Raw genomic sequence first — 25916 nt, 5'->3', positions numbered from 1 at the left:
CAGGTTCTTTTGGATTGGTGTTTCAGGGCTCTTAGGATATAGTCCCAGCAGTGGGATTGCAGGGTCAAAAGGCAGCTCCATGTTTAGTTTTCTGAGGAAGTTCCATACTGCTTTCCACAGTGGCTGCACCAGTCTGCATTCCCACCAACAGTGGACTAGGGTCCCTTTTCTCCGCATCCTTGCCAACACTTGTTTGTTGATTTGTTTGTGATGGCCATTCTAGTTCTCTTCGTGGTGAATTGGCTGTAAGGTATAAAGATTAATTTTTTGTAGTGTAGGGAACTCTCGGGTCAGACTCCACGCAGGTGGGTGGACCACTATGACTTCATTTGGCTTGGTTGAGTTGCTGCCTCTCCAGTCCTTTAAGAAACTGCCGTTCGCAGCAGAGGGACTGTCACCAGCTTCGTTTCTCTCCACTTCATTAACTGATAGGAGCTGAGAATGAGATTTCCTCTGAGCTCAGTGGTTCTCTCAACCTCTGTTGCCATTAGAATTACTTAGGGGAATGTCTCCAAAACGCCAAGGACTGGGCCTCATCCCCTTTCTTATCCTGATCAAATTGGGGGAGGAGTTCAGGCAGCTTAAAAGCTCCCTTGGTAATCCTACTGCAGTTGGGTGCAAGAGCCCCCCGTTCCGAGACCACCATGGCTGTGTCCAAATCACCTGAAAGCTATGCCCCTTCCATTCAGTAGGTCTGGGGCAGGGCCTATGAATTTGAATTTCTTTTTTTTTTTAAGATTTTATTTCTTTTTAGAGAGAGGGGAAGAGAGGGAAAGAGGGAAGAAGAAAAAAGAGTGGCAGAGAAACATAGATCGGTTGCCTCTCACACACCCCAAATGGGGACCTGACCTGCAACCCAGGCATGTGCCCCGATGGGGAATCAAACCTGCAGCCTCCCAGTTCACAGATTGGCATCCACTAAGCCACACTAGCCAGGGCTGCATCTCTAACAAATTACCATGTGATATTGACGGTGGCAATGTGGGGAACACATCTGATAACGGCTGATGTAGAGAAACCTGAGGGGACCTTCATGGGTTTTTCCCTCCCCACATTCTTGTTTCTTCTGGTCATAGCTCCTGACTTGTCTTTGGTGAACTACGCCACGTCACCTCTTGGGCTGTAAGGCATAGGTGATACTCACCCTGCCTCCCAGCTTCAGGAGTGGGAATGTGACCGAGTCTGGCCAATCAACAGAATCTACACCCCAACTCCAGTGAATGATTGGCTCACCCATGGCCATGTCACTTAGCAGAGTCCAGTGAGACTTAGCCCCTGGACTTTTGCTGGAACCCTTGGGAAGAGGCGCGAAGCTGGAAAGATGTGAGCCTGCAGCTGCTGCTGATCTTTGCCTGGGAAGACTTGCCTGACAATGAGGCAGCCAAAGGAGGGCAGAAGACACTAAGAGAGACCAGGTTCTGATGACACCCTCCATTTTTTAAGAAATAGATTTTATTTTTAGAGAGAGGGGAAAGGAGGGAGAAAGAGAGGGAGAGAAACATCTATCGGCTGCCTCTTGCACATGCCCAGTATGGGGACTTGAATCCACAACCCAGGTATGTGCCCTGACCAAGAATTGAACCAGCAAACTTTTGCTTTACAGAATGACGCCCAATCCACTAAGCCACACCAGTCAGGGCCGATGATACCCTCTTATCCCTGGATCCAGCCAAACCTGACTCTCGATCTGAGTTTTTCAGTTATATGAGCTAATAAACACCCCCTACCTTTTGTTAATGCCAGTTTGAGGTGGGTTTTTGTCCTTTGCAACTTAAAGAGTGCTGACCACATGGGACGTTTAAGTGTCTCCCCTCAGAGAGTGAGCTGTCGCTTCTCTCCCAGATGCAGTTTCCATCAAGCCATGAGCCTCAAAAAGGCCCCAGAACTGGGCAGCGGAACTCTTAGAGGTCACTCAGTCCCATCCCCTCCTTGTTTATGCGGGGAGACCTGGGGGAGCAAGGAGAGGTGAGGACTTTCCCTGAGTCACAAGCACAACAAAGCCAATGGGATATCAGCCCTCAGCTCTGTCAGTAAATACACCCCTACCAGTGGGGTGATAACAGCCGGCGGTGCAGTGACAAAGCGCTGGCCCAGTCTCCTTCTCAAGGACACCCACAAAGGGACAGGGGCATGTCTCAGTTTCTCTAATTGCAATCAAACCAACAAGCCCGTAAATATTGTTGTCTTTAATCATAAATGCAGTGGGAAGAAATTTTCAGGGGACAAAGATGAGCAACAAGAGGAAATGAAATGGAAATGAAATCCTCCAGTAACCTCTCCACTTGCACTGGCCCTAAGATTTTGGGAGCATATTTTGTGTTTGCTTGCTTTTTCTCTACAGGTTTATGCCAGGTGATGTGGGGATTAGTTCTGGGGGACCCAAACTATTCTTCCAAGGAAGAAATGGGGGTAAGGCTTGGAAGTAGGAGGGGGAGAGAGAGAGCCCACATTCTTTGGAGCTGTGTCAGACAGGGCTCTGTGTGAGCACCAGAAACTAAGAGCGAAGGGGATTTTTCCCGAAGCCCAGTGGGAGCCTACATAATTAATGAGAGACAGTGAGAGCAGGCCCGTGTCAGCAGGAATGAAGGGAACTCTGAGGGCCGTGAAGCAGGAAGCAGGCAAAGCCGTCACTGCCTTTAACAGGGACAGAGGCAGGGGTGCTATCAATGACCCCACAGCTCCTATCGTCACAAAGAGAATGACCAACCAGAAACCATTCCCTTGTCCTTGACAGAGTCAACATCCTTGGAAAGGGCATTTTGGGTCACGTGTCTCCACTGATTCACCCACGTGAAGAGAGGAGGGAGCTGATACCTTTGACTTTAATGGGAGGAGGCCAGCAGTGGGCAGAAGGAGCAAGAATGACCTCTGCCCCAAGATGGCTGGGGACAGGCAATTCGCCTTAATGGAACTGAGGTGCTTTTAGGAAGGGAACGGTGCTGTACGGTCCCGAACCGAGAGCTGCCTGCTCGTGAGCCTGGAGTGAGACGACAGCACCAGGGGACCGCTGCTTCCAGAGGCGGTGTGTGTGTGAGCCAGCAGTATCGGTCCTGGGTCCTGGCTTGGCCATCACCTCGCTGCGAGGTCTCCAGCAAGATGCTGGCACTCTCTGAGCCCCACATCCCTCCTCGGGCAAGTAACCTCTGCGCTGCCCTCCTTAGGGCCCGCTCGCCAGTGTGAACAAAGCTAAGGTTGTGGAAACCTAGGAAAGACAAAATAAACAAAGAATTTTTAACAGTATGTAACACAGGAAGATTTTCCTGCTGCAATATTGGCTTTTCTGTATCTGCAAAGTTGAGAAACTAGGAAATAGGGTTTTGGTTAGGAAAAACAGCTGCTAAGGGGTGTTTCTGTGTGTGTGTGTGTGTGTGTGTGTGTCCCTCTCTCTCTGATTCCATCTCTCTCTCCCCCCCTTCTTCTGCCCCCTGCTTTCTGTGTCTCACCCTCCCTGGTCCTCCCCCACCTTTTCCCAGGCTTAGCCAGGCCGGAGCTGAGGTATTCTCAGAAGTGGCAGCTCAGGGCCCTTTTAGGCCAGTTCTTTCCTCCCCTAATGGCTGTGGTTGGCAAGATCAGACCAAGTCAAGACAGACTCTGGGTTTTTCTGGGCCTCTGGCTCCAGGCTTGGAAGGCAGGGCATTTCTGTCTTTGCAAATCCCAGGAGTGTGTGAAAAGGGGACCGCAGTGACAAATGGGGGCAGAGCACCCATTTGGCTCCTGGAGACAGAGCAGTAGGGGGACCCTCCAGCACTTGGTGGTTGGTGGCTTCTAGCCGAGGCGGGCAGCCCTGATGTCCTCCACTCAGCCCTGCTTCCTGCCCATCCTGCCCCTGCCAGCTCTCCTGCTGCTGCAGCATGCTGGGTCCAGACAAATCCTGACAACCCCACCCCCTCCCCGCCACTCACTGTGTAACCTTGGGAAAGTCATTAACCTCCTCTCACCTCAATTTCTTTTGTCCTGGAACAGAGGTGATAAGAAGTGACTTGTGGGAAGAGGGTGAACAATAGTGTAGCTGAGAGAGGCAGTTAGCACCCTGTGGCCTGCCCGCCAGATCCAACGCGCCGCCTGTTTCCACGGGACCGGCGAGCTAAGAAAGGAGTTTGTATTTCTAAATGGTTCGAAGGAAAGAAATCAAAAGAAAAGTAACATTTCGTGGCACGGAAGATGACAGGAAATTCACATTTCATTGTCTCTGAATAAAGTTTTATTGACACACAGTCGCATCCATTTGCTGATGTGTTGTCTACAAGTGCTCTTCAACCCCAGCGACAGAACTGAGTAGTTGGGACAGAGGCTCTGTGTCTGAGACCCTCCTGGCCTTGGCAGAAAAGGTTTGCCTGCCCTTGGCACAGGTTGGAGAGTGCAGACTCCCTGGGTCCCAATCTCTGCTCTGTCACTACTTTTGTGACTGTGGGAAGGTCACTCAATCTACATGTGCCTCAATGTCTTCATCTGTAAAATGGGAATAGTAATTGTTATTATGGATTGTTTTGGAGATTAAATGAGTTAATATCTGTAGAGCCCCAGGCCCAATGTCTGTACACAGTATTATTTAAATAAAAATGAGATCGTACGTGTGAAGAACTAAACTTGTATCATGTGTTTTGGACTTGGTTGAAGTAGAATCAGGCAGAATGGTGGCTTTGTCCCTGCTCCTTTCCTGTTACTGTCCGGAACAACTTTTTTCTTTGTTCAGACACTTGAATGAAGACCTCCCATGCAGGGTGGTGGAATGCACCAAGGGTGCATGAGTAAGGGTGGGGTGGTGGGGGACTCCCTGGGGAAAGACAAAATGAGATGCCCAGAGGCTCTGTCAGGGACAAATGCACTGAGAATGCAGGCGATGATTTGGAGACATAAGCCTAAGTGCGGCCAGGTATTCTACACAGATAATAAATAGTGTTTCGCTTTTTTGTTTGTTTGTTTGTTTGTTTCTTTGCTACATTGAAGGTTTTTTTTAATAAGAGCTGGTTTCTTGTCTTCTCCTTAACCACTTCACCTCCCCAAGAGGTCAAGGTTTTTGACTCATGGAGTCTTGAAAAGCAGTTGAAGAAGAACTTGTTTCTCAAGGAGGGAGAGGGATTGGAAGACTTGAGGTGACCAGGGAACGTGACACAATAGCAGCATGCATGCCGTCCTTGGAATACAGAGCATGACCTGCTGCCACCGAAGTGAGGGCCACCTCAGGCTGCATTAACAGAAGCAGGTCTTGTAGGAGGAGGGAGGTAATTTCCATCGCTCTACTCTGTCCAGCCCATGTCCTGTTCTGGGCCACATGAAAGGGATATGGGCACATTTAGTAGTATCCCCAGGCCTTCCCATCAGTCGCACTGGGTTTCTCCCCACCTTGGCTGTGACCCAGCCCTCAGGAGCATTTGGTAAGTGCCAGTACCTCCTGTCTTCCTCTAAACATTCTCCATTTTGCAGAACTGACCAACTCTTTCCTGGCAAAAGCATGCTGAGAACAAGTCCTTCTGCAGGTCAAGAATTCTACTTTAGCCCTGGCTGGTGTGGCTCAGTGAGTTGAGTGCTGGCCTGCAAACCAGAAGGTCACTGTTTCCATGCCTGTTCAGGGCACAGGCCTGGGTTGCAAGCCAGGTCCCCAGCTGGGAGCCTGTGAGAGGCAACTGGCCAATGTTTCTCTCCCTCTTTCTCCCTCCCTTCCCCTCTGTCTAAAAACAAATAAATATAAATCTTTTAAATTTTTTTTAAAATTCTACTTTATCAGCTGCTACAGAAACATTAACCCGATCTCTGGGGGCAAAGTTTACCCTGTTGGGCAGTTCCTGGGATCACCTGACCTCGGGAGATCCTGCACTGCCCAGTGGTTCTGAGACTGCCTGGTCCATTGCAAGGACTCACGGCCCCCTGCCATGTATCTGCAGCCTAATTTCCCAACCTTATCTTCCGTTGCTCCCCTTTACACATGCAAGACTCACCCAAAGAAGAGCACAGTTCAGCCTTTTCAAAACCACATGCTGTATTAGTTGTTTTCTCACTGCAAGGGGCATAATGCCAGCTCCGACCAGGCTGACCAAGAATGGAAAGTTTATCGGCTCATGTGACTGAGATGCACAGGGTTGTCTGGCATCAGGCCCAGCTGGATCCAGCAGCGCAGGGTCCCTCTGGCTCCATCTCTCGTTTCTGTGTTAGCTTCATTCTCAGACCAACTTTCTTCTCAGAAGTTGCAAAATGGTTGCTAAAAGCTCCAGACTCAAATCTTGCTGCTGAACAACCTAAGGAGAAATAGAATCTCTCTCCCCCAGGAGTTTGAGCCCAAGGCCCATGAAGTGACTCTCACAGGAAAGACAGAGTTTCTGTGAGAACAACTGTTATTGCCATTTTACAGAAGAAAAAACTGATGCACATGCAGATTAAGTGACCTTCCCAAAGTTACGAAAGTTACATAAAAGAGATCTGTCCACCCCAAATAAAGCCCTGTGGCAAGAGGCATTAAACATAGTGACGGAGCAGACCTAAGTCACATACGCCAGGCTGCAGGGGTAGAAACCTCCTAAGAGCTGGGGATACCACGAGGGTCAGTGTCACTTACACCCCAGGGCCTGAGAGTAGGAAAGAGTGAGTCCCTAAGGGACAGTATGCATTCTGTCATCAGGAGCAGGAGAAACAGGTGATGGGCAGGCAACAGCACGTGTCCATCACCACACATGTGGCGCTCATCCTCCCAGCAACCCAGTGGACTGGTAGTGAGGGAAATACAGCCAGGAAGGGCACCTCTGGGTGATGGAGGGAAAGTCCCACATTTGTTCGGGACAGCTTACTGGCTATGGGAGAAGACTAAAAGGAAGGGCGAGGGAGTCGTGGGGAGGATTTTGAACGTTGGAAGTTGGCCTCACTGCAAGGATCATGACTAATGAAAAGAGAGGTGCCTCGGGAGCCGGGGCAGAGTTCTGGGCAGGAGACCCAGGAGCAGGAGAGGAACTGTGTGCAGACACTACCCAAGGCCTCTCGTTTCCTTCCCTCCTTCTTGAAGCGCCCTGTGCTGGTTCCGGTGTGCAGAACCCATGATTGGTCCAAGCCCATCATGATGTTCTCACCTCCCTTACCAATGATTGGACAGGTATGAACAGTGATGAGATTCTGACCAATGATATGTAGAGGGCTTTTCAGAACCATTTTCTTCACTGATAAACAACACAAGAAGAAGCCAAACTCCCTGTGCTGGACATTGGCAACATCCCGAACGTGGGAGCAGCCATCTCCATAAACCATGAGGAGAGCCAACCTGAGGGCCGGCTGAAACAGAAGAAGGCAGCAGAACAGAAAATGGAAAGGACCTGAGTCCTTGACTATGACATTGAGCCTCTGAATATGAACCACCCTAGAACCATCTTACTTTGGGACTTCTTAGTGGAATAAATTAACCTTATTGTGTAGATCCATTCCCATTGGTGTCCCCCCTTCCTGGGGGGCCGCAGCCCAACTAAGTGACTCAGATAGGCCTTGCCTCTTGAGGAGGAGTTCTCTAAAGGGAGAGGGCTGAGATCTCCAAAGCCAGCTCTTGGGGCCCTGGGCAGCCACATTGTCTTCCTGGGCAGTGCAGAGAGTTGGCAGACAGGACGGGCTTCAGAGACTCATACTGCTAGATTAATGCCCTTGGACTCATGAATACACCTCTCTGGGCCTCGGGGTTCTCCTCTGTAAAATGGAAGAATGACCTGCGCTTCATCGAGTGTGAAGGTTGAGACCATGCATGGGGGTCTGATGTGCCATTATAACGGCTGTTTGTGGGAGGACCACTCTTACCTGTGCGTCCTCGGACCAGGGTCTCAGTGCTGTCCAAACAACGACTTATACAGTCGTTTTATCAGGATCCACTCAAAATCTTTTGAAAAGTCCAGATTTCTGGACTCCATTCACGGAGATCAGGATCCAGCAGATCTGAGACAGGGTCCGTGGATCGGTCGGGACTCTCTCGGTTGCCAGTGGCGGAAACCCAGCTCAAACTGGCTGAAGGATAATGAAGCAAAGCATTGGCTCCTGTGTCTGAATGGCCCAGAGGGGATACACTTCAGACAGGCTGGGTCCAGGTGTTCATGTCAGCTGGTGTGTCTGTCTGTCTGTCTGTCTCTCATCCCTAGTCATGGTTGGCCTTGGGGCTGGCTTCATTCTTAGCCAACGGTTTCAAGCTGACAGCTACCAGCCCGTGGCCTCTGAAAAAGAGAGCTTCTCTGCCAAGACCTGGGGCTGCCACTCCAGCCAGGCTTTGACCCTGGACCTGGCTGAGCACTTTGGCTGTGATCGGCCCCGACTGGGGAACATGCTCGCCCCTGGAGACGGAGGGAATGGGGTCTCCAGCCAGACCACATGGGCTGTGGGGGGGGCAGGGAGGGCTCTGCAAGGGAACCCAGAGGGTATCCTCGAGGGAAGAGGAGGAGGGTGCTGAGCAGGCAAACTTGCTACAGGGCTCAGAATCTGCGTTTCTTACCGAGTCACCCAGTTGATCCTGAGGCAGAGACAAATTTGGGAAAGACTTCAGATTAGAACATGGTTTGAGGACTTATTAGAGCCGCAGAATCCCTTTTTTCCTAGGAAATCTTAAACAGGAGAAAACAAACAAAACAGACCCAAAACTGGCCCCACACTAGTAGAAGGAGGGGCGTGGGGGGCTTCCATCATCCCCGAAGCATCCCTGAAGGTCCCCAGGGGCTCCCCGGAGTGCACTGATCTCATCGCCCTCGGAGGCCCCCCTTGCTCTGATTCCCCACCCCTGCATTTGGTGCAACAGGCAGGGCAGGGTCGGGGGGTGTCCCAAAGAGCTCACCTAATTCTGTTTCCCCTCCAACCCACACCCCTGCCTTAGGAGCCCGGGCTAGAGGAGTAAATAGGGACAGGAGGGGCCAGTGGCTGACGTAGAGGGAGCATCAGACAAGCCACATCCAGATGCTTCTGGCTGTGAAAGCCCATCCTGGCCCAAGGCCAGAGGCGGGCTCTGCGGAGCGCCGGGCCCTGGGGCCGCGTGGGCGTTGATGACCGGCCTGTCTGCCAGTGACGAGGGCACGTCGGCAGCGGCAGCACCCGCATCCGTTGCAGCGGAGGGAGATGCTACAGGGACGCACTGGCTGGGCGGGGACGTGGCAGAGGATGAAGTCAATTTCACACTTTATTAGTCAGTCCCGGGCCAGCCGAGGCCGCCTGGAAACTGGCTGAGGCTCGGCTCTCCCTCCTCCCGGTACCAGCGAGAAAGGCCTCTATCACCTGAAATTCTTCTCATCGAAGGAGCAATATATTTTTTTCCTGTTCAGAATTACACAGCATTCAAACAAGGAATTGGGGTCCCTTCCGTTCTGCAGGAGACTGCTGCAGCCGCGTGCTCGGCACGGCTGAGAGCTGACAGATCTGATGTGTGTGCTCCAGCTACAACACAGGGCAGCTAGTTAAATTCGAATCAGATCAGCCGTCGGTAATTTTTCAACATAAGTATGATGCTTCATTTGGGACATACTAAAGAGTGTTTGCATGTAGCGCTGAATAAGAAGGATAAAACCCCTGCCTTGAAGACTCTTACTTTCTGATGGGGGAGTCAGACACCAAGCAAACGGGACAACAGGAGGGAGGGAGACCAGCTATAAGGACAGCAAGACACGGTGACGCAGTGGTGAATGACAGGGATCAGGGAGTGTCGGGGTGGGGGGGCTGGAGGCTTCCCAGATGGGGTGGTCAATGCAGGCACCCCGGAGAGGCTGACCTGCATGGCAAGAAGCCAGCCTTGGGTGGACCTCGGGGAAGAGCACCCCAGGGACGGCAAGAACCAATGCAAAGTCCCAGAGTCAGGAAGGAGCTGGGAGTCACTGAGGAACAAAAGGCAAGCCAGCAGAGGGGGGCAGGGCCTTCTAGGTTAGAGTGAAGAGCGTGGGCTTTGCTCAGTTTTCAGCAGAGGTGTGATGCCCTACTTTTTCGAAGAATCCCTTTGCTCTATGGAGAGTGGACGGAGGGTAAAGGACTCAGGTGGGACTGAGAGATCATCAGGAGGGCCCTGCAGGGGTCCAGGTGAGAGACGCTGCACTTCAATTACCTGGAGGGGAGACGGAGGAGGCCAGACGCACAGGGACCAATTTGGGGAAGGTTTGGGGGGCCTCACCGAAGGATTGCATGTGAAGGGCTGAAAGGAAAAGAGGAACTGGGGTGAATCCCAGGCGTTTGGCGTGAACGGCTGAATGGACCAGGGTGCCGTTTGCTGAGGGGCAGGCTGCAGGAAGAAGGAAGGGTTTGGGGGTGGGGTTGCAGGTTAGGTGTTTGTTGGTGCTGTACCTGGGGGAGGAAGCAACAAATTGCACGTCATTGTCACAGCACAGACTACAGAAAGCAAATTTAGTTTTGGGCTGGCAACTCTAGTTCTCCCAGTGGCGTACAGACACATGAAGCTGAGGGGAGGGCCGCCCCTTGGAATCTCTGGCCTGGGAGGCGGCCACGGGCATTGCTGTGAATGCGAAGGGGATGCACGCTGAAATTTTCCCAAAAGTTTGTGTGTGCCTCATTGTGATTACTTTTTATTTTACAATTGCTGTTCTGACCTATGGCTTTTCTTTTTTTTTTTTTTTTTTTTTTTTTGGTGAGGGAAGAGGGATGAAAAAGACTGTGTGATAAAAAAAGACTTAGAAATTTAGGGGAAGTAAGTAGGGGAAGGTAGACCCACACACACTGCTTATCAGGAAGCAGGGCAAGGTGGCCGGCTGCAGTCCCCAGAGAGTATCTGAGGACACAGTCCCAGCGGTGACCTTGGGCCTCTTATGACATCCCCTTGTCTTCAGTGTTGAAAGGAGCACCCAGTGCAGGACTGTGCTTCGGAGTCTGGGGTGGTGAAGGGTCAGGAGCACACGGGAGGCAGGGCTGAAGGCCTGGGAGTGTTCACCCACCCGGGGCAGAGAGGGCGAGGGGGCAGGGTCACTCCCGGTGAAGTTGGGAAGGAGCGGCACCGGCCGAGGGACCCCGGTCAGCCCTTCACTGAGCACTCACATGTCCCAGATGCTGTGCCAGATGCCGTGGTGCCCCACCCCATTTCAGCACCCCAGCAGCCCGGGAGGCAGGGCCACTCCTGGTTCACCCACAGAAAGGAAAGTGAGGCTTTAAAGAGATGCAGTGACTTGTTCAACGAGGTCACGCAAGGTAAGTGTGGTGCCAGGATTCGAACTCAGGCACTTTGCAATGTGAGGTCCAGGCCCACCCCAGCCTCTGCCCATGACCTTCTCCCAGGTCTAGTCCCCCCTTGCTTCCTAGGTTCAATCTTGTGCTCAAATGGGAGGATTTTAGTCACCCCTGCCCCTCCTCTCTCCCCCAGGACTCAGTACAAAGTCCTTTGTACTAAAAGCTGGACCCTAATCCCGTCTCCTGCCCTGATCTCCATATCTTCAGGGGGCCTGACCCTACAGACTCCGGGACCTGGTGCTCGAACCTCAGCCCCAAGATTGGGGTCCTCCCGCCCACTCTGCAAGCTACCCTTGATCTCTGTCCTGCCTGGACACCAAGAGATAGTTGTCACTGAGTGCCCCCTTGGGGCTCGGACTGCCTGCTGGATACCTGCTGGCTCCCCGGCCCCTGGGGAGTGTGCCCGGGACCACCAAACCTCCCAACCTCACGACTCCTTCACCAGACTAGCGGGGGGATGTGTCCCCAGCCCCAGCTCTGCCCCAGGGGAGAGGCCAGGACCTCTGTCTCAACTGCGACACCAGCTCATCCTGGGAAATGCCTACAGAATGACACAGTGGCTGGCTGATGGGGAGATTTGGGTTTGTTTTTTCAGCTTGCAGCTCTTGAAAGCCTTCCATGTGTTAGGCACTGGATGAGTCCTATAAAGTAGATTGCCTCCTGCAATGCTCCAACAGCCCCCTGAGTAGTGACTAGAACCACACGAGTGCTGTCTGCACCCTGGTCTCTCCCCAGGCCAGGCGCTCTCCTGATGTGCCCAGGAGCCCAGAGACCCCAGACTCGAGACAAGCAGCCTCTTCCCTGGCCAGTGCCCCCTTCCCACTTCCCATCTCCTTTACCTGGGGCTCACTGCCCCCCATGCCCACCCCAGCGCCAGGCATAGATGCTGCTGAGACACCCTGGCAGAAGGAGGTGGCCCTCTCCCTCTGCCCGTAGCCTGGCTCTGCTCCCACACAGCAGCCCTGGGACCTCCTCTGTGTCTGTCACTCTGGGCCCTACAGCAAGAGCCTCAGCTGGCCAAGACTGGGGGCAGTCAGCCGACTCTCTCAGTCACTGGACCTGCAGTGTGGCCCGCTGTGCGCAGCTCAAGACACTTCCAAGAGTCCCAGGTGGAAAAAGTAGGGTAGCCCCCTTACCCAGGGAAGGTGCAGTAGACCTGGTGATGGTCCAAATCCACCCTGAGGGTTGGGCAGCCTGAGGCACAGAGGTGCCTGGGAGCCCCTTAGTTCCACTCCCCAGTCCCATCCTGTACCCACAGCTGCTGAACAGCATGCCAGTCACTGGCCAATCAGAAAGAGAACCACTCTATCGATTCCCAGCTAGGGCACATGTCTGGGTTGCGGGCCAGGTCCCCAGTGCAGGGCACGCAAGAGGCAACCACACATGGATGTTTCTCTCCCTCTCTTTCTCCCTCCCTTCTCCTCTCTAAAAATGAATAAACAACATCTTAAAAAAAAGAAAGAAAGAGAACCTCTTTATTTATTGTGAACAGAAGGAATTTAAAATAGGGAGGAGGTTACACAGGTGAATGAAGATCTGAGCCCCAGAGATTAACAGCAAAAAGACATTCCAGTTCTCAGGCCGGAGGGACAAAAACAGGAAGCATAGTCAGACCTGCCCAACAGGACCTGAGGCTTTGAGGAAGGGGTCATCCCCTGGGAACTAGGACCACAGGGGACACCAGCCAAAGGCTGGGATGCTGCCTGAAGCAGAGAGAAGGAGAAATACCTTGGTTTCTCCCCACCTCCTGCCTGTCAGTGCTTCCCATTGGCCAAACCCACCAGGAAACCAGAGGGCAAAGGAGCCTGGGAACTGTAGTCCCCTGAAGTATAGGGCAGAGAATGATTATGAGAGCAAACAAGCAAATATACAATCTCTGGAGGCGTGAGATGCTCTGAAGGGTTGGCTGCTCCTCCTACGTCCATGCTAGTCCAATCCTTCCTGGGGCTCCGGGCTGTCCCAAACCTGCAGCCACTGTTTATAGCTCTTTCCACTCCCAAGACCCAAGGATGCCCAAACCTCTGATGACAGGTAGATGGGTCCAAGGCAGCGAACACAGGACTGCCCTGGATGTCTTGGGTACATGGGGGCTGCCTGCAACCTCAGTGGAAACTGAACAGCAGATGCTGAGGCTCATGGGCCCAGCCATGAAGCCCATGACATACCTGGTCCCTTCCTTCTCTTCACTCCCCTACAAGGAACCTGGGCCCCAAAGCTGCTGGGTCCCTTCAGAGCACCCCAAGAGGATGCTCCTGGCTGCCAGCGTCCCAGCAGTTTCAGTGTGCCTGATTACTGCCTGAACACTGGCCTGGCGTCTCTGCAGTGGCGTGGTGGGCAGCGGTAAGCCCTATGGCTGGAGAGGGGCAGGAGAATGCGGGCCTCTCGCACCCACGAGCATTGCCGTGCCCACCCTGACCCCGCTGGCTGGCTGGACCAGTGAAGGTCAAAGGAGCAAGTCTCAGCAATGTCTCTGGAGTGTGACAGCCAAGTCTGGCACTTCATCTGCACAGACAAAAGGCCAGGCCTTGTCACCATCCCGGAGAAAGGCCCTGCAGACCTCTCTCCAGATGTCACACCATCGCTTCTGAAGTCCCCATGACAATGATAGCTGTGTTTCTTGAGCACAAATGAGCCAGATGCTGGGCTAAATGATTCTATAGCAGCATCTCATTTAATCCTCAAAAGACTCTTGTAAGTTAGTACTGCGGAGATCCTCACCGGGGAGTCAGCAAATGTGGGGCACAACCTCACGAAGCCTTGAGGCAGCTGCGAGTGACGGTGGCGTGAAAGGAAACAGTGTTCCCCAGAGGTGTCTCGAAGGGAAACGAGTCCCAATGAGCACAGGGGAGACACAGGAAGGTGTTTCACAGGAAATATCAGGATGCGGAACTAACTCTTCAGAAGAGACCCTCTGTCCAGGACAGTGAGCCCACACTCAGGCACAAGAGACAAAGAGGGGGACTGCTGGGGCCACACAGGAGACTTCACACCAACAGAGTCAAACAAATGGAACCCTGGCTCCTGGCTTCTCTTGAAAAGTCGGCCTAACTGGCACCACCCGGCCCTCCTTCTGATGTGGCAAATAGGTTGGAGCCAAGAAGCTGTTCTTTTAGACCGGGGGTGTCAAACTCATTTTCACCGGGGGCCACATCAGCCCCAAGGTGGCCTTCAAGGGGCCGAATGTAACTTTAGGACTGTGTAAATGTAACTGCTCCTTAAGAGTGAAGTAAGAGCTCAGTGCTGCCACTGGGTAGAAACAAGGTGACAGGCTGGATAAAACAAGGTGGAGGGCCTGATTCAGCCCAACAGCCTTGTGTTTGCCACCTGTATTTTACACTGAGCATATATGATGAGGTCCGACACAGTCCCCACCACTCCCTAATGTCTTTCAGCTGCTCCTTCCCCTGATTTACATCACCTGTCAGGCACCAGCCGGCATTCCAGATTGACTCCAGGGGCGCCTCCCAGACCTCCCGCAGTTGAATTGTAGAGTGTTGCTGCCCCCTGGTGGTCACAGCTCACATGTTCCCTCATTGCACAGCCGTGATGCTCCTGCTGCTGATTGTGTCATTTACTCCTCTCACCCACCCTGGGAGAACAGGAATTGTACCCATTTTACAGATGAGAAAGCAGAAAGGGTACGTTCAGAAATTACCAATAAGCAAACAGGTGATCCCAGGGGGAACACTTTGTAAGTATATGATTGCCTAACCGCTATGCTCTACACAAAATAATATTAAATGCAAAGTATAATTGAAAAAAAATGTAAAGAAAGAAAACGAAAAGCAAACAGGTGAACAAGGTTAAATGAATGGCTTGTTCAGGATCCTAACTCCTCGTGATGATGTCGGGAGCGGAAACTGGCTCTTGCCTTTTCCAGTCCTGGGAGGGCGTTCAATCTGCTCCCAGCCAGACAGGCCCTGCCATGGCTCTGCCGCACTGCAAGCCGGGTCTGGGCGAAGGGGGTCAGGGCTCCTCGAGATAAGCCAGAACTCTACAATGAGTGCTTCTGGGACCGAACGGGGAGGACGGGGAGACTGGGGGACCTCATCAAGCTTCTTCACATGCAGAAAAGTGCACTTGTTACTTGTTTGTGGTCAAGTAGGCCTTGAGCTCAGCTTTTCCCAAGTTCTGGGCACTTTTCCTGGCACTACGCTCCTCCCCAGGCCTGAGGAGGCCTCTTTTCCCTTTTGCTTCCCCCAGTTCTACTTGGCCCACATGGCCCAGCACCTGCCCCACCTCCTCTAACAAGCCCTGTGACCTCCTCAGCCCCCTCAGACCTCCCTCCTGTCTCCTGTCCTGGGGAGCCAGGTGACTGCCTCACTCTCATAGGTCTTGCCTCTCCGGCTGTCTGGGAGATTCCTCGGAGGTAGGGCTGCCGTGGCCCCGTCCTCTTGGGGATGTTTATGAGCAATATGTATAGAACATGTATCACTTAAGGCATGTGACATGTGTAGGACGATTCCAGGATGAACCAGAGCTTGCATCCTAAAATACAACCCTGGGCCTGTCCCTCCTCTACCCCAAACCCTTCAGTGCCCCCGCCCCCTCCCATGGCTCTCAGAATAAAAACCAAAGCTCCTTACCACGCTGCCCTCTAAGCCATCTCTCACTGCACCCAGCAGCCCTGCACACACCCTGTGCTCTAGCTCTACAGCATTTCAGGTTCCTGACAGACCGTGCTAGCTCTTACCTCTGGGCCTTTGCACATACCTGCCTCCCACCTGCACTCAACCCTAGTTACCCATCAGGCCTCAGCTTGGGTATCACTTCCCCAAGAAGCCTTCCTGAGCCACCAAGTCCGAGTCAGGGTCGGACCCTTGCCTGGGCTCTGGTGGCACTGGTTAATTCTCTCCCCTGGCACTTACACGGCGTGCAACTGACTGTTGGCTTGTCTGTCTCTCTCTCCAGCTGTGGGCTCTGGGAGGGCAGGGCCCGCATCTGTCTGACTTCCTGCTGCATCCGCAGCTGCTGAACCCGAAGATGTGCTGTGGCCACTCCTTAAACGAACACGTGAATGAATGTGTTCATTTTTATGTGTAGCAAGTGCCCCGTGACCAAATGTGGCGCTGGGGCACCGGACTACCCGATGGTGAGAGTCGCACAAATTCCAGAGACATTTTCATCTTCAGAGTCCTTTATTCCCAGGAGTTATTCACCAAGTTAGAGCTCATCACATCAACCAAGAATCCACTCGTCTCTCCTCCGATATTGTAATCCTGTCTTCCTGTCCCAAACTGGGCTGGGGCCCAAAAGGTTCAAGAGGCCTCACTCTGCTGCAGGGAGCAAGGGACACCCCTGTGAGTTAGTCCTCCACTCCTAGAAGTCCTGTCAGTCCATAGGCAAATACCTTAGCAAGTTCAAGAGTGAGATAAACAAGACACAGTGCAACGGTTCTAGGCATTTTGAGGGAAAGGGCACATTACAGAGTCCCCTGGAGAAAATTCAGGCCGTTCTCCCTCTTCTCAGTGTGCATTTTCCCACCCTTCAGTGAGGCTTTTGGTCTCTTCCCTGGCCCATGAGAAACCACACCATGTGCTGCTGAACGCTCTGTATTTTCCCTTCACGAGACCAATTTGGTTCCGAGTGTATTTCAGTTTCCTCCCTTGTGCCTGCAAGAACATCCAGTTTTGTTCAGGTCCCTTTTAATGGCACTTAATAAATATACATTCTGGGACCTGACCAGACTGTCCTGAACAGGTTGTCCTGCTTCAGACCACCTCTGAAGCCGCCTGTTCGAAACATCCGAGCTAGTGCAAAGCTCAGGGGGAGCGTTGTAGCTCACAGCTGGCGCCCATTTCCGACCCTAGGCCTCTGGTCCACCGCTGTGTGTCTAGGGCAGAGGTCCCCAGCCCTGGCCACACGCTGAGCATGTGGAGCACTTTCTGAGTTCCGGAGGCCCCGGCCACTCCCCGGACCAATTACATCAGCATCTCCAGTGGGGTCCTGGTGGCAGCCATACCTGAAAGCTGCCCCCGTGACTGCAGTGAGCAGGCACCCTGAGAAACCCTGAGCCGGGGTTCTAGCGCCCAGCAGGCTCTCAGTCCGTATTGTGGAACCACATGTGGGTTTCTTATTTTATTATCTGCTCTCCTATGCTTCCTATTTGTATCAGCAATCTGAGAAGGAAAGAGAAAGGAACATGAGTCAAGAGCATCTTGTAAAGTGAATTTGGGGCTGGGAAAGGGCTTGTGGAGTTGAGTTTCCTTGGCACTATGCAACCTCCATGCTTTCACAAGCCCTGAGGAGGTGAGTTACGCACCGTCTGACACAGATGTGTGTGTACATTCTTAAGAGCCCCCTAAAAGCCAGAGCTGACAACTATAGGCACTACAGGTACGATAACGCAGAGCTTAGTCTCAACTGACACCTGTTCGTACACACATTCTAACCTGGGTCGGCCCCAAGTGTTGTCATTTGTATTAAAGATCATGCTGGGTCTCTTCGTTCTCCTGTGAGTCTTGTAATTATCTGAGCCCAAAACAACATCCTAGAGATGATTCGACAGTGGCTGCACCCAAAATTGCCCCCGTGGGTCAGTATTTTATGGGGGGGTTCCATTTCCAGGTTCTAGAGAGGATGACAGGGTCAAGGGTTTGGCTACCTAGAGAGCAGCATTGAGAAGGAGCCTGCAGTAGATCCTAGGGCGACGGGAAAGGACGCCATGCTGACGAACGACATCGGCCACGGGCACGGGAAGGGGCAGTGTGAACGCTGATGCTGGGGCCAGCCTGAGTGAGCTTCCAGCACAGCCCACTGCCAAGGCCAGTGTGCGTTTATATACACCTCACACTTCGCCAGGAGCTTCCACCTCCTTAGCCTCATGTCATTCGTGCCACGGCCCTGTGAGTCAGGTCTGGTGGGATGGGAAGAAGGAGGCTGTGTCCTGTGTCTCAGGACCCACAGACAACTGACACCATAGCCACTGTTGCCCCCAGGCCCTCGGTGGCCTCCTGAGACCATCTGGGGTTCCCCTGGATCCCCTTCTTCTGGAAACAGGAAGCCAAGCCCTTACCTAAGCTCCCCCCCACCAGGCCTGTGCTCACCTGCTTCACAATGTCCTTTCTGATTTGCATGGCCCTCCAGCCCCTGGCTCAGAGAACACAGCAACAGTGTACAGCCACCTGGCAACAGCCTCACACCCCCACCTAACACACCCTCAAACTCTCCTATTCCCCGGAATAGGTTGCATTTACCTACACACATTCCAGAACTGTGGTTTGGCCCACTCCCAGGCCCAGGCAAGTTTCCTGGGAACCTCTCCCCTGTCCTGACAAGCTCCGCTCCCCGACTAGAATGGGTTCTCAGGGGTTCACTGCCCAGCATAGCTCAGCGCCCAGCACAGAGAACTGAAGGATGACTGGCTGGCTACGGTGCCTCCTGACACCACATGTAGGAAGTCCACTGTCAGGCCAGGCAGGTCCAGGCTTCTCCAGCACCCCTCCCTGTACCCACAGAGCACACAGGTAACATCCGGTGACCTTCTCTGTGGGCAGGCCCAGATGGGGGCACAGGTAGGCCTGGCTGTGAGCTCCAGCAAATCCAGAACGATTTGATCTGCCAGTCAGGGGGCTGTGACTCCAGCTTAGAAGCACCCCTTTGTGAAGACACCATGGGCCGTGCAGGTTGGAGCCTTTTGAGCCCACCCACACAAGCATTCTGCAAGGCACACCCACCTCTTCCGCTGCCTGCTGAGAGCCCTTCGCCCTGCCCCACCGTGGCCTGACTCTCCCCCTGCCCACACACTGCTTCCCTCTGCCTCTCTGTCCTGGGCTCCCAGCCTCTGATCCTCCACCTCCCTTGAACCTAGGAGGGCAGGTTCCAGCCCCAAGGTGCGGGGCTCAGGGCCCCGGCCAGGAAGCTGGAAGGCACGTATCCCTGCTGTCCATCTGCCTCCACGAGGCTCCATTCCGGGTTCCCCTCCTTGTCCTGGGCCTCCAGGACAGTCACGGGCTGGCCTGCCTGCAGACTCACTTCATGGCTGCTTCTGGCCACAAAGGGGTACACGGCGATCACCTGAAACACACGGGTGACACGGCGGTGAGCCAGGGCCAGGGAGACAGACAGACCCAGCCCAGAGAGGCTGTGGACCGGTATCCCTCCCCGCAGTCAGTCCCTGTGGCTGGACAGCCGTCACCTCCCTGCACACCCTTTCTGCGAACAGCCTCTTCCTCCACGAGCACCCACGGAGGTGTGGCAGGCTCCGCTCTAGCGCTCTGCCACTTTTGATGATCACTGTTCTATGGTTCCATTTGCCCCATTTTTCAGATATGGAGACTGAGGCTCAGAGAAGTTAAGGAACTGATTCATCACACAGGTTGTTTTGAATGTGTTCACAGGGTTGTGCAACCATCACTACTGACTAACTCCAGAACATCTTCACCCCTAGAAAACCCGCACCAGCTGGCCATCACTCCCAGCCCTCCTGCCCCTGGCCCCTGCCAACCACTGACCTTCCTGTGTCTGTGCATTTGCCTATTCCGAGCATTTCATGTAAATAGGATCATAGGAAACTCGGTCTGCTGTCTCTAACTACATGTGGTGGCATGCATCAGCACTTCCTCTCTGCAGTCCCCACCCCTGGCCAGGACACTGGGATGGCCACCAATCAAGGCCCCAGCCTCGCAGGGTAGTGCCCCCTCGCCTCCCAATCAGAGAAAACTGAAACCCCACTCCAGGTGGCTGTGGGGAGGCAAGCCCCCACTCCACTCCCAAACTCACCTGAGTTCTGGTTGGGACAGAGGGGACCGGGGCTGGGGTGGGCTCTGGTGTTAGATGTCGGAAGTCCTCGCGAGGCTGTGCCTGCTCCCTGAGCTTCTCCTCACTGGGGATGACGTGGTACAGTTCCAGTTTCCCAGCAGGCACGTACCCTCGCTGTCCTAGGGACACACAGACCGTGAATCTGGCTCCAGGCCCCCGTCTCCATCCCTTTAGTGACAGAGGAAACTACCACCACGCATGGGTGCCAGCGCCTCCAACACGGCCTCTCAGCACTAAGGAGCACCTGTGGAGGACGTGCAGGAACCTCTCAGCCCCCCACCTCTGCTCTCTCTTCTCTACCTTCTGCTTGCACACCCCCCAGTGACAGAGAGCTCATCCTCGACTGAGGCAGCCCCTTGGCTTTGAACAGCTCTGGGAGACAGAAGTAGTTCCTCCTCGATCTGGGATGAAAACAGCTTTCCTGGTGCTGGCACCACGGCCCCTCCCCTGAAGTGGCCGCCCCCGAGCAAGGCTGCTTCCTCAGCCCAGGGCAGCCCTTCCCACGAGGTGGAAATTGCTTTTCTCTTCCCTAGATGTCCCCAGTTCCTTCTCATGCAGCAGCTACTCCATGCCCTTCTGGCTACTGTCATTATGAGTGGCCACCACTTCCTGAGAGCACGCCAGGTGCCGGAGCTGGCACTACCTAGTCTGCACATCAACTCTCCGTTTCACTGCTGGGCCAGCCGAGCTGCAGCGGCTCGACCCTCCTCCAAGGCTGTGTGGTGGAGGGTGGCATTGGGCTGCAGCCCCGTCCTCGCACCCCAGGGGCCTTGCTTTAGTCCCCATTCGGCGGTTCTCAGCTTGACTCGGAGACTGCCCTTTTGTGATTTCTGCTGGATTTATATTGTTTGCTTAATGTTTTCACAGACTTGCTGTTTAAAACGTAGTCTTGTACTATACAATAATATGAATAAAATCATGGGTTTATGTGCTAGTTATATTTTTCTAATATATATTAGTATCATTAGTAATAATGATAATAAACTCTCTGATTGGGGGACCACTCTCCACAGATCCCCTCTCAATAACCCCATGTGACCCTCATCCTATGGGTCACATGTCTTCTTTGGAAGACAGCCCGCTGGTCCATCTGCTCCTGGGTTCAAGGTGCCACCTGCCTCCTGCCTCCAGGGGTGTGACCAGTGCAGAGGGGACCAGACAACATCTCCCTCATTCTGGACAGCAGACGTCTGTCCATGCAGCCAGGATCCAAGAATCCCTTCTCTGCCCGTGTCCTTCTCTCAGTTTGGTGCTGAAGTTCTGTCCACCCCACAGGTCTGTGAGGTCCCCAAGGCAGGGTCCTTGTCTTCCTTGCACAGCACCCAGAACACAGTAGGTGCTTGATAATGGATGTAGCAATAAAAGACTGAACACCTGTTTTTGGCATTTCATGCACCACACTAAGCCGCCTGTGCTCCAAGCCCCGTGTTTCCACCTGGGCTCATTCCCACCTTGGATTTGCACAGCCAGACTGTGGCCCACATGGTTTGCCAGAAGGAGGGGAAGGGCCCACGAAGTCCTACATACCCCCAGTATCCACCAGCCAGCGGCTGCTGTTGCCTTTGGTGTCCTTGTTTTGAAGGAGGGCCACGATTTGGCCCCGCTGCAACGTCAGGTCCAGCGTCCTAGCCCCGCTGGTGTTGCCTGTCACCTGGTACAGCTTTCCTGGGCCATACTTGCTCAGGAGAGCCTGCACCTGGCGTTCAGCACCTGGAAGGAGTGGCTGGGGACAGACAGAGACAGGCGTTTGGGTTAGGGTGTCAAAGCTGGGGCCAACATGTAGCCAACAGTCCCCTGACTAATAGACAGCTGGATCAGATGAGAAACACATGCGATTAGTGTCCATGGGCTTCTCATCTAATTCTCTAAAATTCCTCCAAGGCCTATACTTCTGGGGTTTTCTAAAATTCTAATTCAACTTCTGAAACTTGCTCAGTTACAAAACTCCAGGGCTGGGCTCTAAATTCTGCCCATAGCATCTAGTTATGTTGATCCCACAGAGATGCCTTGCTTGGGGCTTTCAGCCCCCATAGACTGTGAGCTGCATGCGGGCACCAGGCCTCGCTCAGCCGGCATCTCAGCCAGCACGGGGGCAGGCGCAGGCAGACCTCCCACATGTGGGAATGAGGAGATGCTAGCTTTCTCTCCGTGAGTTTTCCGTCCCCACGTATGGTATTTACTGAGCACCGACTGGGAAGAAGGCATGGTGAGCCTTGTGAACGATGTAGCAGAAACACAGCAGAGAGCCTTGCCCTGGTGGAAAACTGCCACCTAGGTGGGGAGAATGACTCAGCTCAACCAAAAATCTCCTGCCAGGGCCTTTGTGGTTTCATTCACTGCTTCCAGCAAAAGTATCAACAAGAAAGGACTTGGGGATGAATGTCCCTTTTTTGAAAAACAAAGAAGAAACTAAAAATGTTGAATATAGATTTTTTTCCCTGTGTATATTTATCTTTGCCATATTTACGTGGTTAGTTATTTCTGGATGGGGAGGTGCTGGGTGTACGGAGACAGAGGTGCCCTGCAGGACATTTGGGCATAGACTCTCCCATTACCCATACTCCAACGGGTTCCCCAAGTCAGGATCAAGAACCAAGAGATCCTAAGGTTTCAAACAGGCCCTAAAAGGGAAGTGGAGAGATGAGGCAGCTTTCCTTCAGACCAGTGGTGTTGACATGAGTATAAAAGCCAGCAGCGTAGCCAGCACGTGCCTTACCTTCTCAAGCCTGGCAGCTCCTGCCTGGTGCAGAGGATGGCAGCATGCCCTGGGTGGGCCACCTCCCGCCTGTGGGCTCTGTACCCTTAGCCAAGTAAGTCAGGGATTTATGGGAGGTGTGTGCGGTGGTGGTAGGGCAGGTTCGGGGTTAGGGGGGGCTCTTCTCTTCCTACCAATTTTCTTTTTTTTAATTTTATTTATTTATTTTTAGAGAGGGAAGGGAGGGAGATAGAGAGAGAGAAACATCAATGTGCGGTTGCTGGGGGCCATGGCCTGCAACCCAGGCATGTGCCCTGACTGGGAATCGAACCTGTGATGCTTTGGTTCGCAGCCCAAGCTCAATCCACTGACCTACGCCAGCCAGGGCTTCTCTTCTTACCAATTTTCAACACACACTGGGATTATTATGTTCCCATTTTTTTTCTTCCTTTTGTTTTTCCAAGTCTTCTCTTTTTTTGTGGAATCCGCATGATTGCTTTTCCAATAAGAAAAACTGTTGCTTTGTCACAAGTACAATGAGAGATTCTCGTGACTCATTTGAGGGCTTGTTCTGTTCTTCCTAGTCCTAGGGACTTCCTCTCCCCAGGTGGCAGGGCCCAACGAGACCTCTGCGGGGGCACGCTCCCTGCGAGGGAGGAAGTGGGGACTGCGGTGGTCTGAGGAGCATCGGCCCAACTTGTCTCTCTGTGCCTGTAGGCTCCCTTCTTCCTGCTGGGGAACCCTGGGGCTGTCTCCTGGCCCTTCATTCCACATCTCACATGGACTGAATACACAGTTTCCGTTTCTCAAACCCTGGGAGCCCCCTTTTTCCCTTCAGCTCCTTCAGTTACTTTTAAAACACACTCCACCTAGGTACAGTCCTTCACGTGGACTGCCTGGAAGATACCCTTTCCTTGTATATGAAAATATAACTTTACCCAAAAAAGCACTTGTCCATCCAAGCTTTGTAAACTATTATGGAGCTGAAATACTGTCTTTTACAATAAAAAATCCCATAGCACACAAACTTCATTATAGAATAAGTAAGTCACAGGGATGTAGTGTACAAGCACTGGGAATATACTCAATAGTACTGTAACAACTTTGTACGGTGATAGTCTCACCATGGCGATTATGTATATATCCTAAGGCACAGAAATGTTGAGTATACCTGAAACGAATATGGTATGTCAACTCTACTTTAATTTTAAGAAATTTGTCCTGGTCGGTGTGGCTCAGTAGACTGAGTGTGGCCTGTGAACAAAAGGTCACTGGTTCAATTCCTAGTCAGGGCACAAGCCTAGGTTGTGGGCCAGATCCCCAGTAGGGAGTGCTCAAGAGACAATCACACAATGATGTTTCTCTCCTTCTCTTCTCCCTTCCTTCCCCTCTCTAAAAATAAATAAATAAAATCTAAGAAAAAAAAGAATTCAATAGTGGAAAGAAAATTTAAGTGAGTTTTATTCAAACTTGATTCATCCTGAATGCTGGTAGTTGAAGCAAGTACCGTGAGAATATGATGAGAAAATGGTAAATTTTGATGGAAAATTTGAAGAGTTCCAGGTTTTGGGATGTTAAATGCCACTTGCTCATTATTATGCCGAATTTCTCTCAATGTTAGAATGTTTGGGTTTTCTTATTCTTTTTTTAATTTTATTTTAATCACTGTTCAAGTACATTTTTCTGTCCTTTACTCCCACTCCAGCCCACCCACCTGTCCCTCCCCACCTCCCTCCCATTTCCAACCCCCTAGTTTTTCTCCATATGTCCTTTATACTTGCTCCTGTAAACTCTTCCCCTTTTCCCCTGAAATTCCCTCCCTCCTCCCCTTTGGTCACTGTCAGCCTGTCCTCTATTTCAGTGTCTTTGACTATATTTTGCTAGTTTCTTTGTGTTGTTTAGGTTCCTGTTGAGGTGAGATCATATGGTATTTGTCTTTCACTGCCTGGCTTGTTTCGCTTAGCATAATGCTTTCCAGCTCCTCCCTCCTTCTTTCTTTCTGCTGTGTAGTATTCCATTGTGAAAATGTACCATAGTTTTTTTTTTATCCTTTAATTTACTGATGGGCACATGGGTCGCTTCCAGCACTTAGCTGTTGTAAATTGTGCTGCTATGAACATTGGGGTGCATAGGTTCTTTTGGATTGGTGTTTCAGGGTTCTTAGGATATAATCCTAGCAGTGGAATTGCTGGGTCAAAAGGCAGATCCATTTTTAGTTTTCTGAGGAAGTTCCATACTCTTTTCCATAGTGGTTGTGCCAGTCTGCAGTCCCACCAACAGTGCACTAGGGTCCCCTTTTCTCCATAACCTCTCCAACACTTGTTGTTTGTTGCTTTGCTTATGATGGCCACTCTGACTGGTGTGAAGTGGTATCTCATTGTGGTTTTAATTTGCAATCTCTCTGATAGCTAATGATATTGAGCATCTTTTCATGTGTCTCTGGATCCTCTGTATGTCCGCCTTGGAGAAGTGTCTGTTCAAGTCCTTAGCCGATTTTTTAAATGGGTTGCTTGTCTTCTTAGAATGGAGTCATGTAAGTTCTTTATATATTTTGGAGATTAAACCCTTGTCTAAGGTATCATTGGCAAATATGTTTTCCCATACAGTTGGTTCTCTTTTTATTTTAATACTGTTTTCTTTAGCTGTGCAGAAGCTTTTTATTTTGATGAGATCCCATTTGTTATTCTTTCCTTTATGTCCCTTGCTCTAGGGGAATGTCAGTAAAATGTTTCTGCATGAAATATCTGGGATTTTCCTACCTATGTTCTCCTCTAGGACTTTAATGGTGTCACAGTTTATATTTAAGTCTTTATCCACCTGAATTTATTTTTGTATAAGGTGTAAGTTGGTGCTCGAGTTTATTTTTTTTGCACATAGCTGTCCAGTTCTCCCAACACCATTTGTTGAAGAGGCTATTTTACCCATTTTATGTTGCTGCCCCCTTTGTCAAATATTGATTGCCATGGAACTGGGTTTCTTCTGGGCTCTTTGCTCGTTCCATTGATCCATGTGCCTGTTTTTATGATGCTACCAGGCTGTTTTGATTACAGTGGCCTTGTAATATAGTTTAGTATCAGGTATTGTGATCCCTCCTACTTTACTCTTCTTTCTCAAATTGCAGCAGCTATTCAGGGTCATTATGGTTCCATATAAATTGTTAACGTGTTTTGTTTCCTATGTCTGTGAAATATACCATTGGTACTTTTATAGGTATTGATTGAATGTGTAAATTGCTTTTGGGTAGTATGGACATTTTGATGATGTTAATTCTTCCAATCCATGAACACTGTATATGTTT

The 25916-nt window shown here is 51.9% G+C and overlaps 1 protein-coding gene and 1 long non-coding RNA gene across 2 annotated transcripts in view; both read right to left on the bottom strand.

Annotated features, from left to right (window-relative positions):
* Positions 1-1736: 1736 nt before the first annotated feature.
* Positions 1737-5567, bottom strand: LOC118497934. The gene is made up of 2 exons (XR_004900454.1): positions 3939-5567; positions 1737-3202 (listed from the first exon to the last, which is right to left on the bottom strand). It is a non-coding gene; the product is annotated as an uncharacterized LOC118497934 (long non-coding RNA).
* Positions 5568-16722: 11155 nt separating this feature from the next.
* The window catches only part of ARHGEF37 (Rho guanine nucleotide exchange factor 37), a 33293-nt gene continuing 24099 nt past the window's right edge, over positions 16723-25916 (bottom strand). The window contains 3 exon segments of the mRNA XM_036014625.1: positions 16723-19179; positions 19885-20042; positions 21451-21646. Coding sequence (XP_035870518.1) covers positions 18970-19179; positions 19885-20042; positions 21451-21646 — 564 coding nt within the window. The 3' untranslated portion in view covers positions 16723-18969.

The sequence above is a fragment of the Phyllostomus discolor genome, chromosome 13 (genome assembly GCF_004126475.2).
Source record: "Phyllostomus discolor isolate MPI-MPIP mPhyDis1 chromosome 13, mPhyDis1.pri.v3, whole genome shotgun sequence".
Classification (NCBI taxonomy): domain Eukaryota; kingdom Metazoa; phylum Chordata; class Mammalia; order Chiroptera; family Phyllostomidae; genus Phyllostomus; species Phyllostomus discolor.
The sequence above is the reverse complement of the archived record's forward strand: the minus strand, read 5'-3'. Positions and strand labels throughout refer to the sequence as shown.